At 44.5% G+C, this 18,003-nt stretch overlaps 1 protein-coding gene across 1 annotated transcript; it reads left to right on the top strand.

Annotated features, from left to right (window-relative positions):
- Window positions 1-153: 153 nt before the first annotated feature.
- Znf706 (zinc finger protein 706) lies at window positions 154-8,370 on the top strand. The gene is made up of 4 exons (XM_052160502.1): window positions 154-397; window positions 3,903-4,039; window positions 5,689-5,796; window positions 6,444-8,370. Exons 2-3 carry the CDS (start codon window positions 3,905-3,907, stop codon window positions 5,782-5,784), a joined length of 231 nt encoding a protein of 76 aa, XP_052016462.1. The 5' UTR covers window positions 154-397; window positions 3,903-3,904; the 3' UTR covers window positions 5,785-5,796; window positions 6,444-8,370.
- Window positions 8,371-18,003: the final 9,633 nt, after the last annotated feature.

The raw sequence follows: 18,003 nt of genomic DNA, 5'->3' as shown, positions 1-18,003 counted from the left end.
CTAGGCCCCGCCCCCGCGCGCTTATGTAACAGGGGAGCGCTGCCATTGGTCTGCAGACCGGAAGGACGCGGGCTTGACAGAGGGGCGGGGCAAAGCCGCCGCAGGAAGGTGAGGGGCGGGACCGCGCGGGCGGGCAGGCGGCGCTGAGGCGACTGGGAGTGCGGCGCGGCGTGCGCGGGCACGAGCGACGGGCCTGCCTCGGGCTCAGGCGCGGCGGGCGCGCGCTGCGGCGGGTGTGCGAGGCGCGGGCTGTTGTGCTCCCGGCTCTGCTCGGTCCTTCTTCTGCGGGTGGCGGAGGCCCCAAGCGGTGCGGGGCTCGACCCTTCCTTCCCTGCTCGTCCTGCCCAGCTCTTCTCGCGCTGCGCGGTCTCTCGGACGCCAGACCGGCCCGGCCCGGGTGAGCGGCGCCGCAGGACGCGGGAGCCGGGGCGGGAGGCACGCGGCGGCGTGAGGCCGGGGCGGGCGGGCGGCGGACTCCCAGCGGAGCAGGCGCGGGGCTGAGGGCCGCCGAGGCCTCGGGCGGGCCGGGCTGCAGCTGCGGGCTCTGCCCACGAATGGCTGTTCAAAGCTGGGATCGGGCTGCGGAGCCTGCCTGGGCCTCTTGCTCTGGCTGCTTGCAGAGTGTGAGCCCATTTCCTGGCTCCCCGGCCTCAGAGTAACTTGTTTGGCTTTAAGCGGCCCCTTAGGGCCGGAGCTTTACTTGTTGCCTCCTCGAGAGTCCTGGAATTCCACGAACTCTTCCTGGTTCATAGCTCATTTGCAGCCTCCTGGGAAAGCTAAAACTTTTATTAAAAATCAGCTGGTAACTGTTTGCAAACCATTTATTGCCTTTCAATTTGTCCCATTTAATCAGGGAGCGGGTTATACGTAAGATTTTGTCCAAAACTCGATGGGCTGATCGAGAGCAAATCGTTAAGCTGTCCGAAAGCAGGTAGTTGGTTGGATCGTTTACACTTCTGCTTTCAGAAAGGAAATCCGTGCCACTGCTGTCAGAAGTTAGGGGCCTGCCCCGCTCAGCTAGCCTGGTAGAACAGATCTCCTCTGCCTAGGGTTATAGTTTGTGTTTATTGAAGCGCATGCCTTTTTTGTAACCGTTGTTGGGTGGTAGAGAAAATGGGTTAAATTTTAGGTGTTCTGTTGTGTTTTAGGAGAACCCTATATGCAAAAGTTAAAAATAGATTTTGCTTCTCTGATGGCATTGTTTTTACAGCACGCTTCATGAAAAGGTTACCAAAGTAGCTGCTTTAATTCCTAGATGCCACGGAAAGTTTTGGAATTACTGATAACAGGCTTTGTAACTTAAAAAAAAAAGCAAAGCCTTAAGGACTGTTCACCAAGTAATGTCTTCACATACATAAGCCATGCTGTGTGGAAGAGTTAAGATGCTTTAGACAACGAGAATGATCTGGTAAGGGTTTGATACTAAGACAGGAGGACATTAAGAGTGTTTTCAGGGTTGGAGAAATGGCTCAGCCGTTAAGAGAGTAATGACTGCTCTTCCAGAGGTCCTGAGTTCAATTCCCAGCAACCACATGGTGTTTCACAGCCATCTGTAATGGGATCCGGTGCCCTCTTCTGGTGTGTCTGAAGACAGCAACAGTGTACCCACATACATAAAATAAATACATTTTTTTAAAAAGAATGCTTTCAAAGCATTGGTGTACATACATTAAAGACCCACCATTAAAATGTACTTTTAGGCCAGGCGGTGGTGCAGCACGCCTTTAGTTCCAGCACTTGGGAGGCAGAGGCAGGCGGATTTCTGAGTTCAAGGCCATCCTGGTCTACAGAATGAGTTCCAGGACAGCCAGGAGGACTACACAGAGAAACCCTGTCTCAAAAAAAAAAAAAAAAAAGAATGTATTTTTAAATATGTCATTAGAACAGGTGACGTAGCACACACCTTAAAATCCCAGCACTGAGGAGGCAGAGTTCCAGACCAGTCAGAGGTATGTAGTGAGACACCCTCTCCCCCAATATGCTATTGAACTTAGAATTGATACAGTGTTGGTTTAAAAACACAAAAATGGAGTATAATTTTTATGGCAAACAGTTGATACTTGCCTTGGGTGGGAGTGGAGTTCTTATATTAGGCTAGCATATTAAACATTCTCTCGGTTGGTGAAAGACTGGGCGGACTTTCAGTTTATTATGTAATATTAGTGGGAGTGTGTCCAGTAAGTGTGTATTTGTTTAGTTTCCTTTGGGGTAGGGGATAGGGAGGAGAGCATGACTGCTTCTAAAACACTTTTGACTTTATATCCAGTCGCCAAAGAGGATTGCAGTCAGAAAAGGTCAACCCTCTTCATAGTACCGTTTCCTTGTCCGTTCATGTCTTTTAGTGATTTCAGAGTTTAAAATGTAATTACAGTGCTATTCAAAGTGGCATAGAATCTCATTTTAATGTGCTTCAAAAGCACAACTCTGGTAGATACTCGGTGAACAGGTTGAATTTGTGCTGTCTAACCAAAAGTCCGGTTTTAGCAGGAAAATCATTTTTAAGTGACTGTTGTTTAAACTCATTTTTGTTTACTCCAGGCCATTAGTAGTAAAGAATAGAAAGAACCTTTCAACTTTGTAAAAGTTACCCTTAACCAGGGTTCTAATTTGTCTTTACACTGTGTGCGGCTGCCAATGAGGTGGCTTGGGTGGTGAAGGTACCTTTTGTCAAGCCTGAGGGGCCTGAGCTGGATCCCCAGAACATGAGCTATGGAAGGAGAACGGACTCCACAAGTGCTCTGTGGAGCCTGTGTGTGTGTCTGCGTGTACACATGAGTATAGCCTTTGTCTGAGCAGGAAAGGAGAACTCTTAAGGAAAACTTAGAATAGTATAATAGTTTAATGAAACCTCAGTACTAAAAGGAGTTGTGGTGTCCCTGTATCTCTTTTTGAGGATTAGCTGACAGCGCTGCTTTTAAAATGTACTAATTGTAAGTCACAGTAGAGGATGCTAGCAGGGAGAAACTACCTTTGTAATCAAATGATAAAGGAAAACTAAACTTTGGAGTACTAAACTTTTGAAGGTTACATGTAAAGTGAAAGAAAAAAAGACATAAATATGTACAATAAACATATACATATATACAATATATGTATACATATATACAACATATACAATAAACTTGGGAGTCTGTTGGAGTGAGATGTGGTCTTGTTTTGTGGACCAGGGAGGCACCTCCATCCCAGTTCTGTGTGTTGGCCTTTATTATTAACACATACACCTTTATAATCCTTCCCTGGTTTGAGATGAGAGTATTTTCAGCACCTGTGAGTGCTTCTTCCCGGTCATTGCTCCATAAATGGACCTCCTTAGCTGCGCTTTTGAACTTTGTACAGTGTGGCTTCTTTCCTGACAGAGATACAGACTTAGAGAAATAATTTGTTTGCTTTTGAGACTGGGTGTCTTTTTGTAGCGCTGGCTGGTCTGGAACTGTATGTAGAACAGGCTAATCTCAGACTCAGAGATCTGTTTGCCTCTGCCTCTGCCTCTGCCTCTGCCTCTCCTCTGCCTCCTCAGTGCTAGTATTAAAGGTGTGTGGTGTGCCGCTACGCCTGGCTAGGCATGGTTTGTTTTTTGTTGTTTTTAAAATGCTGCCTGGCATTCCTCTGTGTTTATCTATTTTTACCACTGATATTTGAACTGTCTAGTTTTAGATCAGGTCCTGTGAATATCCTTGTATATACATTGATACACATTTGATTCTGTTGAACATATCTTGTGAGGAATATACTCATTTGTCATCTAGCAGCATTGTGTGTGAGTTTGAAAATCCACTCATGATACTTACTGACGATGTCTGAAATTTTAGGTAGTCAACTCTGAGAATATTACTATGCTTGAATTGCTCTGTAGTCGAATGAAGAAGTCACTCTGGTGCCTCATCTTTTTTTTTTTTTTTTAGATATGGCTCGTGGACAGCAGAAGATTCAGTCTCAGCAGAAAAATGCCAAAAAGCAGGCTGGACAAAAGAAGAAGCAAGGACATGACCAAAAGGCTGCTGCCAAAGCTGCCCTAATATACACCTGCACCGTCTGTAGGGTAAGGAGCCCAAGGAGGTGCTTTCCTGTAGCTAGTTCTCCCCTGTGAAATGGAGAGGTTAAACTTTTCCTACAACAAAATGGATGCTTTATTTGAACTAGTAGATTTGAGAGTGTTTTTTTCCTAGGAATTCATCTACAGTCACCCATTCAAGAAACATTTTTCCTTGGCCATGCACATTTCTCTAAGTGCTAGCTGGGAAAACATGGATAAAACAATGTCCAGCCCTTTGTAAAATAAAGGTGTCTTAGTGGCGCTTGTGATGCTGCCTTGTACAGGGCTGCCAAACAAACACTGCCTGTGTGATAGTTGTTTTCCTCCAGCTCCACCACATGCAGTGTGAGCATGTATGATACCACATAGACTATTCACATCGAGGGCTCTTGGTGGAATTAACATGTTTAAAGAATTGTTGGAGTTCTTGCCATGTGTGAGGTGTGTTACCTGTAGTCACATGTTTGATCCACACAGCAACCAGTGAGTTGTGCTGCTTCCTTCTCTACGTGCAGATGTTCAACTTAAAAGTGACATGCATAAGTTCTACAGGCAATCCAGGAAGTAGGAAGAGCTGGGACCTGAGTCTGGGTAGTCTAGCTTTAAAGTCTAGCCTCTTGTGAGTTCACCACCCTTGAGGTTAATGAAGTGTTAGAGGAAAAAACATAGGGTTGGTCTGGTGTATAGACAGTGGTTTTAAGCTCTGAACTTGAATAAAGATTGCTGGTGTGGATGGGAAGGGATCTTGATACAACATGATTGCCAGACTGAAGGTAATCATCAGTTGAAATCTTTACAAATGAAATGGGAGTTCCTAACTTAGGTACATGAAGGTTCTCGTGAAAAAAGCGAATCTCTAACCTTGGTAATGATGATAATGAAATTAAATGACTTCTGGTTTATTTTTTTAACAGAGGAAAGGTGAAATTAAGTTTCATTGGGTTAGTAATAAAGACATACTGATCTTTAAAGGTATATTTTGTCAGATTTTTTTTTGTGTGGGTGTGTATACATGTATATGTACATACATGTGCAGATATCAGGTGTCATCCATTATTGGCTCCCACTTTACTGCTGAATCAGGGTCTCTCCCTGAACCACAGCTCACCAGTTGGCTGGCCTGACTGGCCCCACAAGCTGTGGAGGGAGAGCCATTTCTGTTCCAGTAGCTCCAGGGCCATGAAATGTGTGCTCGTGCCTGGCTTTTATGTGGATGCTGAGAACCCACATGCAGAACCTCCTGTACCTGTGGAACTGTCTCCCCGTCCCAAAGGGCAGCCACTGTCTTACTGTGTTAGGTGAAACTAGGAGAACCTAGAACTGAGCTGAACATAGCTCTCAGGCACAGTAAGCTCTGGGCTTTAATTTCTCTGGCACGTAAAATGAGCATGATAGTAGAAGCTAAAGATTGTTGTTAAGGCTCTAATAATGACTTAAAACACTTGATTTTTCGCCGTGTTCCTCTTCATATGTGAAGCCTTAGGAGCTTCCTTTTTCTAAGATACTTTTTCATTTACTAGTCACAAGTAGAGATTTAAAAGCATTTTGCAGTAACAGTCTAGCACAAGCAAGGTCAAAGTCTTTTTTTACAGGTTACACGGATTGCTTTCCTACATAAAGTCTGCTTCTTTTCTTTCTCACACTTTCTAAACTAGACACAAATGCCAGACCCCAAGACCTTCAAGCAGCACTTTGAGAGCAAGCACCCTAAGACTCCACTTCCTCCAGAATTGGCTGATGTCCAGGCATAAAGTTGTTTACAGGTAATTGGTCTTTCTATTGGGTTTTTGTTCTTGAATATAGGAGAAAACTGTATATCCTCAGCCATGGGAAGGATTCTGCCTTTAGCAAAGACTTTTATTTTTAATGTCTAACTTTTATACTGAAGTTAAATAATAGTGGCTCCGGTTGTACTAGAATACTTTATGATTGGCAAAGGCCCTTTTCTTTGTACAGTTTCTTTTTTTATGCCTTTGAAACATTCAGGTTTTTGCAACTGTAGCCCAAAATAGGAGGGAGTGGATGAGTGAATGCCCGCCAGCTTTGAGCAAAAGACTGGTCAGCTGTGAGAAAACCATCATCTCAACCGCACAAGTGTCTTTTAGGAAATCAGAGCAATGTACTGACTATATTTGCAGTGCTAGGCAGAGGTTTTCTGTATTAAAATATAGAGCGAAGTATAGGCATGCTTCATAGAAACTCCTTTATTGTTTTTAATTTCATGTGTAGATGAATTTCCTGCCCTCCTAAATACTGTAGTACATATGTGTATGTGTTTGAGAGTTCTTCCCACCTCTAATACCTGCTGACAAACCCAGCAGAGACTGACATCTTGATAGTCTTTCATTTTAGGTATTTGAAATGCTTGTCAGTCATTACAGTTACTGAAGCTTTCTCTTGTGTCTTACAGGTGAATTCATGACACCTTTGACTCTTCTACTGTCTCAGACCTTAGGTAACAAACCTGCAGCTGCTTTTTTAAACAAACTGTTGATCAGCAAAAAATAAAGGGGCTACAGAAACACTCACTTTTATGCTGTTCCCTTTGGGCGTCATGCAAAGACAATTCTGTGTAAATGTACAGTTGACTCTGGTGTGGAAATCTGAAAAATCAGTCCATTCTTGTTATAAAAATTTTTTTACAATTGTAATTATATTGATGTTCATATTGTGTAAAATAACTCATTTAATAAAGTAGTGCTTTGATTTTACAACACCGCAGGATAAATGGTTCTAGAAATTCTGTTCTAACTTTCCTTATTATTTGCCTTATTATAAAAAACAAATTGATCAGCTAATGTTGCAAGAGCAGTTCTCTCCCTTTCTCAGCTCAGTGGCAGGTTTGTTAACTAGAGCAGACTCATTCATTAAATCGTGCACATGATTCTATTGGCAGCTGATGCGGGGTAAAGAATGGCTTATCTCTGCTTCCGTGCATTCACAGTTACAGGCCATTCCCCACTTCTGATCATTTCCTGTGTATCCACCTGGGAGTCATTGTAGGTGACAGATTCAATTCATAAAATTGGCAGGGTTGCCAGTGAGCCCTTCTGGACAACATATGAAGGAACAATGTGAACTGTAAAGGCCTTTGTCTTACAATGGGTCTTTACAAATTGTTCAAATTCTTTCATTTGAAATTGAACTATAATTTTTGAAGGATTTGGAAGTTATTTAGCTAATTTTATGAGTGGATTTTTGCATTTAACAAGATTAGAATGATTTGTTCCAGGTTAATTCCCAGAACATTCTTTGTCTTTCAAATAAAACTCTAACTTTAGAGACTTAGTGCTGGCTCCTGAAATCAAAGCCTGTCTAATCTGCCTTCCACCTGAACTAGCAAAGCATTTTGGGATGAAGTAAACTCTGCCAGTGAAGGAAGAATAACTAGTTCTGGTGTTGTAGTTTATAAGCAAGTCTGCTGTAACTCAGCTTAAGTTTAGAAATTGATGTAATGGGAAGAGCATTACTACTGACAGCTGCTTAGAGCTGCGGCCCTGACCTGTGGGTAACAGATGGATCCCTCGTGATGTAGCCGGGCAGTCAGTTAGTGGACAGGATGGCATACTCTGACCACCTGGCTCATGCCACTGAGCTTGAAGGAGGGTGACTCAAGGGAGAGTCTTAGTGCTGGTCATTTGCACAGCAGCCCTGTCCCCAGCCTCACAGAAGTACAGTTCATCTGTTTAATTAATTTCCTGCCTCTTACACTTGGTATCCACTGTTTGCTAAAATGTTGCTGACTAGAGTTAGAGTTTTACCTGTTTTCTTGTGGATCTTACAGACATTCTAGTTAAATGGCAATTTTAGAGCTTTACACTGATGTACGTTTCTTTTAGTAACAAAACTGGTTATTCAGAGCCTGATCGCAATTTTTGGTTTAATTCTTTTTGTTTGTTTCACTGTTGTAATTCAGAATAAAACATTTTCAGTCGTATTTACCTGTTGTATGAGCAGCTGAAGACACCGTATTTCACTCTGTATCTCAGTGGTAGGGAGTAGATAATGGGTCTTCGCTCTGAGCATGGAGATTGCCAGCATGGTCCTATTCTGTGTTTCAGTCAAGTCTGCTGTAAGGAGAAAATGACAACTCGAACATCTTTGTAATTAAGTTTGCAGAGTCTCTTAACAGACAAGTTTGTTTAAAAACTGTTTTGCTGTCTTCAAGGGTGGTATAACATAGCAAGAGGGGACTGAGCTATGTGTACTCTGTATTGGTTGTCGAAGGATGGGGTTCACATACACTTGTCTCCATTCTCGGCCCATGGTTAGCTGACACACTGGGACCTCACGTGTGCTGTAATGTCTTATTAAAGAAGATGTTAAAGAAAATGAAACCAGTCTAATTTCTTATACCTTTTAAGAGGTTTTTCCATCGCCTCTTCCCCCTCCTCCCTCTCTGGTTTTAGAATTGTCTCTGAAGTATAGTTTGGTAATCCAGAGAATAACAAGTAAGTTTTTTAGGTCTTTGATCAGCCTCTGTTTTTCCTATATCTGACTATTGGGTCTGTAAGATACTGCCTGAGAGTCAACAAAGTGTTTGCCATTCTCAAATCTTGCTGTGTGCAGTGTATACTAGAGGAGAACATTGACGTTACCAACAAGAACAACAGAATACTTACGCCGGTTGCTGGATAGGATGGTTAATCACGTATGACAGCAAGACTTGGGGCGTTTTGGTGGTGGTGGTATAGAGTTTGTTTTGTTTGTTTGTTTTTGAGATAGGGTTTCTCTATGTAGCTGTGGCTGTCTTAGAACTCAAGAGATCCTCCTCCTACTACTCCCTGAGTAGTGGGATTAAAGTCAACAGTTAAAACTACAGGTTACCCCACAGGGACCCTGTTTTCTGTTTCATTATTGGCACATGTCTGCACTGCTTGCTTTAGTGGCTGATACAATGTCACTTTTCCTACAATATATTGATCAAACATTGTCTAAACTAACCAAAATGCCATACTTAAATAACCAAGTCCAAATGAGTTCATTTGTACAGTTTTCTAGTTTGGGATTTTTGTTTAGTGTGTACAGCAGTGGTGACCCAACTGGCAGGGCTATATGTAATGTCACTGTACATAGTGAATTCCTTAGGCTAGCTTAAGTTTACTGTGAAACCTTTAGAACTAGTGTGAGTTTCCAGTGTATAGATATAATAAAGCATCCGTATGCTCGACTCAAAATATATGCTATATTCATAAAATTGGCAGTCACAGTGTAAGCTTTTTATAAAAAACGGTAAGTAAAACACTTCTCTTTTAAGTGTTCTTTTGATTAGCTAAGTTTGATTTTTGCAACCACTTTTCACCTTCATTTCTTGTGTATAGAATAGACCCAAGTTTGAAATGTTTCCTACAGAGATAGATTTCAGTCACATGCTATGTATGCTTGTGTGGGTGTGATCTTCAGTGTTGATAATGTTAAAGTCATTTTTTAAAATATCTTTATATTTGCAGCGCTGTTCCATAATTATTTGTGGTTTTGTTTTTGAGATGTGTCTCATCTAGCCCAGCCTGTTTTCTGGTCTTCATGTTCCACCTGCTTGGATTACAGGTGTGCACCAACCAGCACACCTGGCTCTGCACTGTAAATTCTTTTTTCTTTTTTTTAAAGATTTATTTATTTATTCTATGTAAGTACACTGTAGCTGTCTTCAGACACTCCAGAAGAGGGCATCAGATCTCGTTACAAATTGTGAGCCACCATGTGGTTGCTGGGATTTGAACTCAGGACCTTCGGAAGAGCAGTCAGTGCTCCTAACTGCTGAGCCATCTCTCCAGCCCTGCGTCGTGATTTCTAATGGCTTCTGTTGTGTGGACAGTAAGCTCTCTCTGTCTCTTGCTGAGTTCTGGCTGCTGAGAAGCAGTCTATTAACTCGGAGGTCTACTGAGGATGTTTCTTCCCATCTGTTCAGTCTTCTGAGTCCATGTGTGCTCTACTGGACTGGACTGCTATCTGTCCTGTTGAAATTATTTCAGCTTCGACTGGATGCAGCTTTCAGACTGGCTCCAGTATCAGATACTCCTTGTTTTGGTTTTTCAGAATTTTCTAGTCTGTAAGATTAAGAAGCACCAGGCTTGTTTACTATATTCCTGGAATTAGCATTTCTCCAATGGTTCTTTTTGGGGAATAATTAGAAATCTAGGTGTGTATGTTGAGTTTGTTTTGGGGGGAAAGTTTTCTTTTAGCATTTTTTTTTTAAATGTCTTGAACATTTTTTTGGGGAGGAAGAATCTCTTTGCTCACACATTTGTGGGACAGGTTCTCTGGCTGAGTTTTCTTTGTGTACCTAATGATAGCCCCACCACACCCCAAGCTGAGGGGAGATTGAGCCCAGGGCCTATACATGCTAGGCCAGCTCTGAGCTATTTCTCCAGCTCCAAATGGAAATTGCTGATGTACAGGAGAATGGTACTATTGTAATGGTTAACACAAGATTCTCGTGTTGGTTGTAAAGCATTAACATGAAAGCGTTTTGTAAAGAAGTGTCCAAAGCCTCTGCTCTAAGCAACCTTCTAGAGAAAATACATCTATTACATAATTTTAGGTAAATAAGTGCTTACTGTATTGTGAGTGGCCTCCATGGGGAGAGGGTTGAGGTCAGTCATGCTCAGAGGGATGGGGAGTTGTCTAGGGTTGTGGAGAGAGCAACAGGAACAAATAGTGAAAGCCAAGCAGGTGTGAGTGGCAGGAGGAGCAGAAGTGTGGCGTGAGTGCGTGCGCCAGTCAGTTTAGGCCTCGGAGCCCCTGGTGAGAGTGGGGAGCAGCCCTTGGAGCAGGATCAGGTTGTGCGGTGTATGTATTGTGGTGTTACTTGACAGGGGGGATATAATGTAGCTGAGGTAGGAAGATTCTGTTAGGGTGAAATACTTTTTGAAAGAAATCATTTTATATACCGTTTGTACCTTACCTGTCACAGGCTAACCTGTTTATAATTTAACTTTATTTTTTAAAGTAGTTATGAATATAGATTGAGAATTTTCCAGGCAGTGGTGGTGTGTATGCCTTTAATGCCAGCATTCAAGAGGCAAAGGCAGGTAGATTGCAGAGTAAGTTCTAGAACAGCCAAGTCTATACACCCTGTCTCAAAAACAAACAGAAGTCTTTTGCTCTGCTTTGGTGCAGTGATGCTGCTAGTCTAGTGTCCAGAGGCCTTGCTGTTTTCGTCTGTACCAAGAGATCCAGATGATTGAGTCTGCACATGGTGTTTGTCATCTACTGGATTAAAAGTAATACATTTGAAAAATAATATATATAGGTTTTGGAGAGTGTAGTAAAACAAAATTTTAAAACTATATAAAAACCAGCCAATGGTCTGTTTGACACTTGTGCACACATGTGCATATTCTATATGGTAACACAATATAAAATTTGTATGTTGTTTATAACATAGCAAGCGATTTGTCTTCATGTTCTTAGCTTGACCGAAGTATAGCTGTGGGGCTGGGGTTGTCCGTTTGTCTGTCCCTTGTGGGACTTAGGCCTCTAAGTCGTGCATGCTTTGTTTCCACACTTAGAATCGCATCTCATTAAATTGACAGCTCCTGCTGGGAAGCAGAGGATGAGCAGCACGGGGTGTTTGGTTAGAGGGTGAGGAACCCGGAGCTGCAGGCCAGGCTTCTGGACAGTGGTGTTGGGGTGCCTTTGAATACTTTCTGAGTGCCAGCTCTTTCACACACCAAGTTGTTGTAATGTGGTGTTGTCCTTTGGTGTCTGGTGAAATGTGGAACATTCTATTTTATTTGTTACCTGGGTACAATTTATCCACTATCCATTTCCTGTTGGATCTTCTCAGTGTGCCTGGTGTGCAGGCTGGGAAGGACTGGAGGCCCCCGGGGAGCATGAAGAATGGAGGTAACCACAGCTTGCTGAGGTGTGGGCAGCACATGCTGGAAGGGTTTCCCCGGAGTCCGTGTTCAGATGTCTTGTTGTAGAGCTGTAGACCATGCTGGCCTCCCGTGCACAGTTCTTGCTTCAGCCAAAGCATTCGGGTTACAGGTGTGCGCCAAGGTTTACCTGCCATGTGCCTGGGGTAAACAGTATTTACGTGTATTCAGAATCAGTAAATTCTTATTTATTGCGACCTTCTCGCTCTGGAGGTAGCAAAGTAACAAAGGATAGCTCAAAGCTCAACAAATAAAGGAAGTGTGTGAGCTCGTGTAGCTGGTACAGGGTGTGTACTCACACGTGCCCTGCCCTCTTCACCTCCTCCCCACCTTCCTCAGGCTCTTCTGCTGGAAACGTACCTGTTCCTTGCACTGTAAAGCGAGTGCAGGTTAGGGGAAGGGACACATGCCGCCGCCGCCGCGGCCAATACATAAGGGACAAGACAGCGGGATGGAAGTAAAGCCCCCAAAGCTAAACCTCAGAGCAGTGGCAAGAATGGGGCTGGGGGTCCTGCCTCTGCTCTCCTTGGCCTGAGTTTATTTTAAAGCCGTTATTGTGAAAGTCAACAGCAGGGCAGTGAAATGGCTCAGTGGGTGGACAGACTGGTAACCTCCGTAGCGTCCTGGGAACCCACCGTGGAAGGGCAAAACCAGCTGCCGAAAGTTGCCTTCTGACCTCCATCCAGAAGGGTGGCATGCCATGTCACACACCAAGACATGCACATTTGAAGGGGAGCACCCTGACAAGAGCACGCCTCTGCTGGTTTCCACACGCCCTTCATGCACACCGCTGCTCATGGCCGGGCCGGGCCGGACAGGACAGTGAGGCTTGGTTCTCACTGGGAGTCAGTAAACAGGCTCACTGAGAACATGTTGTAAGCCACAATCCACAGCACGGAAGCCATCACAGATGGAGTCTCACGCTGAGGTAGTTTCTTCCATGTTCTGCTGACTCTTGACTATTTGCCCTCATCCTCTGCTTATAATTTTAAACGGGAAGATACTCCATCAGAATCAAGGGGTCACACTTGCACATGGACTGCATTCTGAGTACTGTCACACCCACCCTCCCGTCTCCCATCCCTGACACCTCTCCGTCCATGCACCTTGTCTACAGTCGTAGCTTTTGTTTGGTGACCTACTGTTTTTAACCAGGACTGTCTCTGTCCATAGGAGCCTGGTGGGCTCACCATTTGGTACATAACTGAAAATAACTGTCCCTTCCCCAGAATCCAGTAGTTCATCAAGGAGCTCCTGCTTGATTTGTGACTGGCTGTTGACAGCCATAGTCTTATGTAGGTCCAATGTAGGGGAGCCCAGCTCCTGTGGGGTCATCTTTACAATGGCTGTCCCCTGCCCTAACAGAAGCATTCGTCAGCTCTTCTCCAGACTGTCACCTTCCTTGCTTTCCCTTCCTAGACCTCTCTGAGCCTCACGGGTGGCCCAACTGGGCCAAGCACTCACTGTCATTCATTCTCAGCAAACAGCAGCCATGAGCTTCTGAAATAACTACTGTTCACTGACGTGGTTGGGCCTGTAGGGGTGAAAGTGTGCACCATAAAGTACATTTGAATGGGTCTTTCAGGACCACATTTTAATCGGCTTTTGGATGTCAAGCCTAGTTTAGGAAGGCCTAGCATCTGGCACATGTACTGTGTAGTGACATGAGTATATCATGGGTAAAGACCAATATCCAGGTCAGCTAATGTAACAGGGAAGTCAGAAAGTCCCATCAGCAAACAAAACTTCTTCACTAAGGGCTGGAGTGGTGGCTCAGCGGTGAGCAGTCCTTGTGCTCCTGCGGAGGGCCCGGAAACCGGTCCTCCCATTCTGATGGGGAATTAAACTGTGGCACCAGGCACGTGTGTAAACATGTATGCGTCGATAAACACCCATACACTCAATGTCCCAGTGGATCTTCTTAGTACACAGCATGCTTTGGGGGCTGTCACTCTGTCCTGTCCTTGTCTTCCTGTTTGTTTTCAATCTAAAGCATTTTGAGCCACTCGCAGACACAATCTTTATAAATTAATAGGAAAATAATATGCTAAGGGTCCGTGCTGTGTCTAAAGCATCTGCAGTTAAAGTCAAGTGCCAGGGCACGGCACGCCCATGAAACAGCACGATGGTAAAGCGACTTAGCATGTAGCTTGGAATATGATACTAGAACTTAAAATCAGGACTGAGATGAAATTTGCATAGATATGCATAAAGATGAAATCTTAGAGACAGATGATATCTTTACCGCAATATGTAGTCAAAAGAACAAACAAGCTAAGATTAAAATTTCGGGATGCCCTATTCTTATGGATGGGTAGAAAGGAGTGGGAAGCGACGACCAGGGAGACAGAGTCAAGGCAAGACTATCTAGGCTCTCAGGTGACAGGGCAGCTTATAAACGGTCGCCGTGAGCCACACTGGCGTCCAGTACTCCCAGCCTTCCTCCAAGGTCAAGGGAATGGGCTTCTCACAAACTACGGAGCTAGGAGAAGGCCAGCAGATGTTCATCTCCAGCCTGAGAAGCGAGTGTTACACACACAACAAAACTAGTGGCCATGGCTTCCTTCCAAGGAGTTGAATCTCTGTCACTTAGCAGGAAGTACTCACAGCCTAAAATGTGCTGGGTTGTGCACTGCTCACTGTTTTAAGCATTGTGAGCTTAATTTGCATTTTGAAATGTTTAGGAATGGTTATACTGTCTATATACAGCAGTTCAGCCTATATTCAGTGTTTTAGTCTTGACTATATGCTTTTAGCCTTCCTATATATGCTTTATAGACCTATTTAATTTATAATTTATTGAATATATATTTTAATACATTTTCATAACAAATTTATATCTAAATCCGATTATTTTATGCATTATTGATTATAAAATCCTGCACATACATAAAATACACTAGATTTTAGTGGTTAGGAAGAGAACAAGATCTGAACCACTCACTGGTAGATAGAAAGGGGAAATATACCTGGCCTATGATACCCATTTCTACTTCTAAGTCCATTTTATTTCCGGTCAGGAAATTAGTAGTGGTTATTTTCTTGAAAAACCTCCTGGAAATAAAATTCCTGGGTAAAAAGTACAAATAATGGCTTTCACAGTGGCTGTCTTTTGGCTGGGGTTAGCCTGCCAGTTTTTGCATGGGAAAGTGGTGCAGTTCAGAAGCCAGCGTGGGTTGGCAAGTGACTGCGGCCTCTGAGGCCCAGCTTTCTTGGCATTGAAGCCATCTCTTTCCTACCTCACAGGAGGAGGAGGAGGAGGAGGAGGAGGAGGAGGAGGAGGGGTTTTTGGTTTGTTTGTTTGTTTGTTTGTTTGTTTTTTAGAGCAGGAAATTTGCTGAGTGTGATGGTACAGACCTTTGATCCTACCGAAGGCAGGTAGATCTCTGAGTTCCAGGACACCCTGCTCTACAGAGTAAATTCCAGGATAACCAAGTCTATACAAAGAAACCCTGTGTGTGTGTGTGGGGGGGGGGGGCGACCAAAACCCAGGCAATTGTGTAGCGTATAAGAACTGCTGAGAGATGCTGCCTGGGTCCCCAGGGCTGTGCTGTGCTGTTGTGTGTTTAGCTAGCAATCATTTTCTCAGTGCATGTAGGGGTATTCTGCTAAGAATCTTACTCCCCAGTGACTCAGGGTACTTTGTAGAGAAAGAAAGGGCTCAGTTACAGCCAGTAAGATGTCTGGGCTGCTGGCAGGGTGGTTCAGTGGTGAAGGCGTGGCCTGCCAAGCCCGATGGCCAAGTCCCGGAACCCGCAGGACGGGAGAATGGAACCGGCCCTGCAGGTTACCCTCTGACCCTGCACAAAGTCATTATAAGCATAATTAAAATCTAAACTGACGTCTGGGTCCAGATATATTTGTGTGTGTCTCATACATGGATGCCATGACTGGGAGAAAATACAGGCTCACTGAAGGAGGAAGTGACCCAAGGTTCCTCAGTCGTGCCTTTCCTCACCGGGCGGTCGCAGAGCCGGACCCTGAGGAGGAAGCTCACCATCACACAGCCCGCGTCACACCAACCTGTGCAGTGAGGACAGGCTCTCTCTGTTGAGTACTTGTGAGCATTTATCCGAAGCTACACATGGTAGATGTTTTTAGAATGGGTGTGTCAGCCATCTTAAGTGTAGCTCTCTGGGAACAGTGATTGTGAAAATGCATCGCTGGACCAGGGTGTCAGGTGGGCCAGGTATGAATGTTGAAAATGTTTGCATTTTTGTGTTTTAAATTCATATCAGAGAGATTCCTGCTTGGCTCTTAAGCGGTTTGGGTTTGTTTTTATTTTTTTTTTCTTGTTAGTATCTGTTTGTTGACTGGTATGGGTAGGAATAATTTTTAATTATGAAAGTAATATAATACGCTTCATGACAGATAGTGAAATGCCCTCTCCGGCTGTTGGCACTGGTTCTCCTTTGTTTTGTTCGGCGGTGGCTAGATTTGAGACCCCATCTCGTTTTGTGGCCGTCTGAGCACTATTTAGCCTAGACTACTGACGGCTGCTCCTGCTGCTGGGAAGGCAGCCGCCATGGCTGCATGCATATTGAGCTTGAGTGGTTTGTAATAGATGGAGGTTGATTAGTTTCAGTTTTGATTTTCAGATGCAAAGTGTCACTAATTTCTTCCCTCAACCTCACAGCTTCTGAAGGGAAGACTTAGGACCTGTGGCCATCCGGCTCCCAGCAGCTTCTGCTGGGCTGAGCCTGGGTCTCTGCTGAAGGCACCTGAAAGCTGTAACAGCAGAGCTCGCCAGCGCAGGAGAAGGCTGTGTGACTGCGCTGTGTTCTGAAAGGCTCTAATAATAGACCCTGCCACTTAAAGGAAATGCCACAGCCCACTGGTACTGCAGAGGCCCCCTGTGTGAGGGAGGCCCTGCTGCCGCCTGATGTCACAGCTCGCCAGCTCCGTTTACATAAGGGATACTGGCTCCCATGGTTACATAAAAGCGGGCTTTGCTAGTGTTTTTGATTACTGAAAGTCTAACTGAAGACCTAGGAGCATTGTGTTCCTGTTGAGATTAGTGTGAGTCCCATCAGATTCCAGGGAGCGGATGATCTAGAAAATAGTAGATCAACGAGGGGAAGCTGACCCTAGGTCTGACTTCCCTGCTTCATTAATTTGTCTAATATAAAATAAGGAAAAACCCAGTGGTAAATGTTTGCTCTTCCCAGACTGAACGTAGTGTCCAAGCAGTCTGTTCAGAGCTGGTCTCTGGCAGCCTAATAACTTGCACGGCCCTGCTAGTGACCACGAAATCCCACCTTGGCCATTTTCAGGTGTTGCCAATTGCCTCCGTCATTCTGTCCTTAAAGACTTGTTGACCAAGTGACTGAAGAGGCCAAGGGCTCCTGACTAACACTGCCTGGGAGTTGTTACCTACTGAGTTTTGGGTGCTGGAGAAATGGCTCAGTGGTTAAGAGCTCTGGCTATTCTTCCAGAAGAGCTGGGTTCAATTCCCAGCTCCCAGACTGCAGCTCACAATGTCTGTAACTCCAGTTCCGAGGGCTTCAATACCCTCACACAGACACACACAGTGAAACACCAATGCACATAAAAGTAAATCTTTAAAAAAAAAAAAAAATCCTAGCACTCAGGTGGCAGAGGCAGGTGGATCTCCAAGTTCCAGGGCAACCTGGTCTACAGAGACGGTTCCAGGATAACCAGTTATGAGGTTCTCCTTGTCTTGAAACCCTGTTTCAAAACAACAACCACCTACCCGAGTTTTGAGTGTTCGCCTTGTGTGCAGTAAAAGCAGCCGTACAGCCCAGCACTGCAGGAGTCCAAAACACTCAGAGAGGTTTGTTTCAGTTAATACTGAGCACAGAAGTGCATTCTGGGATTTAAATGGCCAGATGTAAGGCCACCAAGCCTGGGGAAAAGCATCCTACATGCCTGAGTAGCCCACCCTCGCCCTCCCTAACTTCTTGTCTAAAGTGTTCTCCAGTCTTCAGTACAAGTCTGGCAGACGGAGATCCTCTTCCTAAAGGATGGTGACGGGAGTTGATGACTTTACTGTGCTACAGGCGTTCTTCCTGGGCCGTGATGGGTGACACGCTTGTTTTAGGTTCTGGACTTTTGAGGAGGGAATGAAAG

Source organism: Apodemus sylvaticus, chromosome 17 (genome assembly GCF_947179515.1).
Source record: "Apodemus sylvaticus chromosome 17, mApoSyl1.1, whole genome shotgun sequence".
Taxonomy (NCBI): domain Eukaryota; kingdom Metazoa; phylum Chordata; class Mammalia; order Rodentia; family Muridae; genus Apodemus; species Apodemus sylvaticus.
This window is presented reverse-complemented; position numbering and strand designations above follow the sequence as displayed.

Excerpts from the sequence above, each read along its gene's own strand:
- Znf706 (XM_052160502.1), top strand. The coding sequence starts at position 3,905 with ATGGCTCGTGGACAGCAGAAGATTCAGTCTCAGCAGAAAAATGCCAAA. Across the intron at positions 4,040-5,688 it reads ACACCTGCACCGTCTGTAGG|ACACAAATGCCAGACCCCAA; the intron begins GTAAGGAGCCCA and ends TTTCTAAACTAG.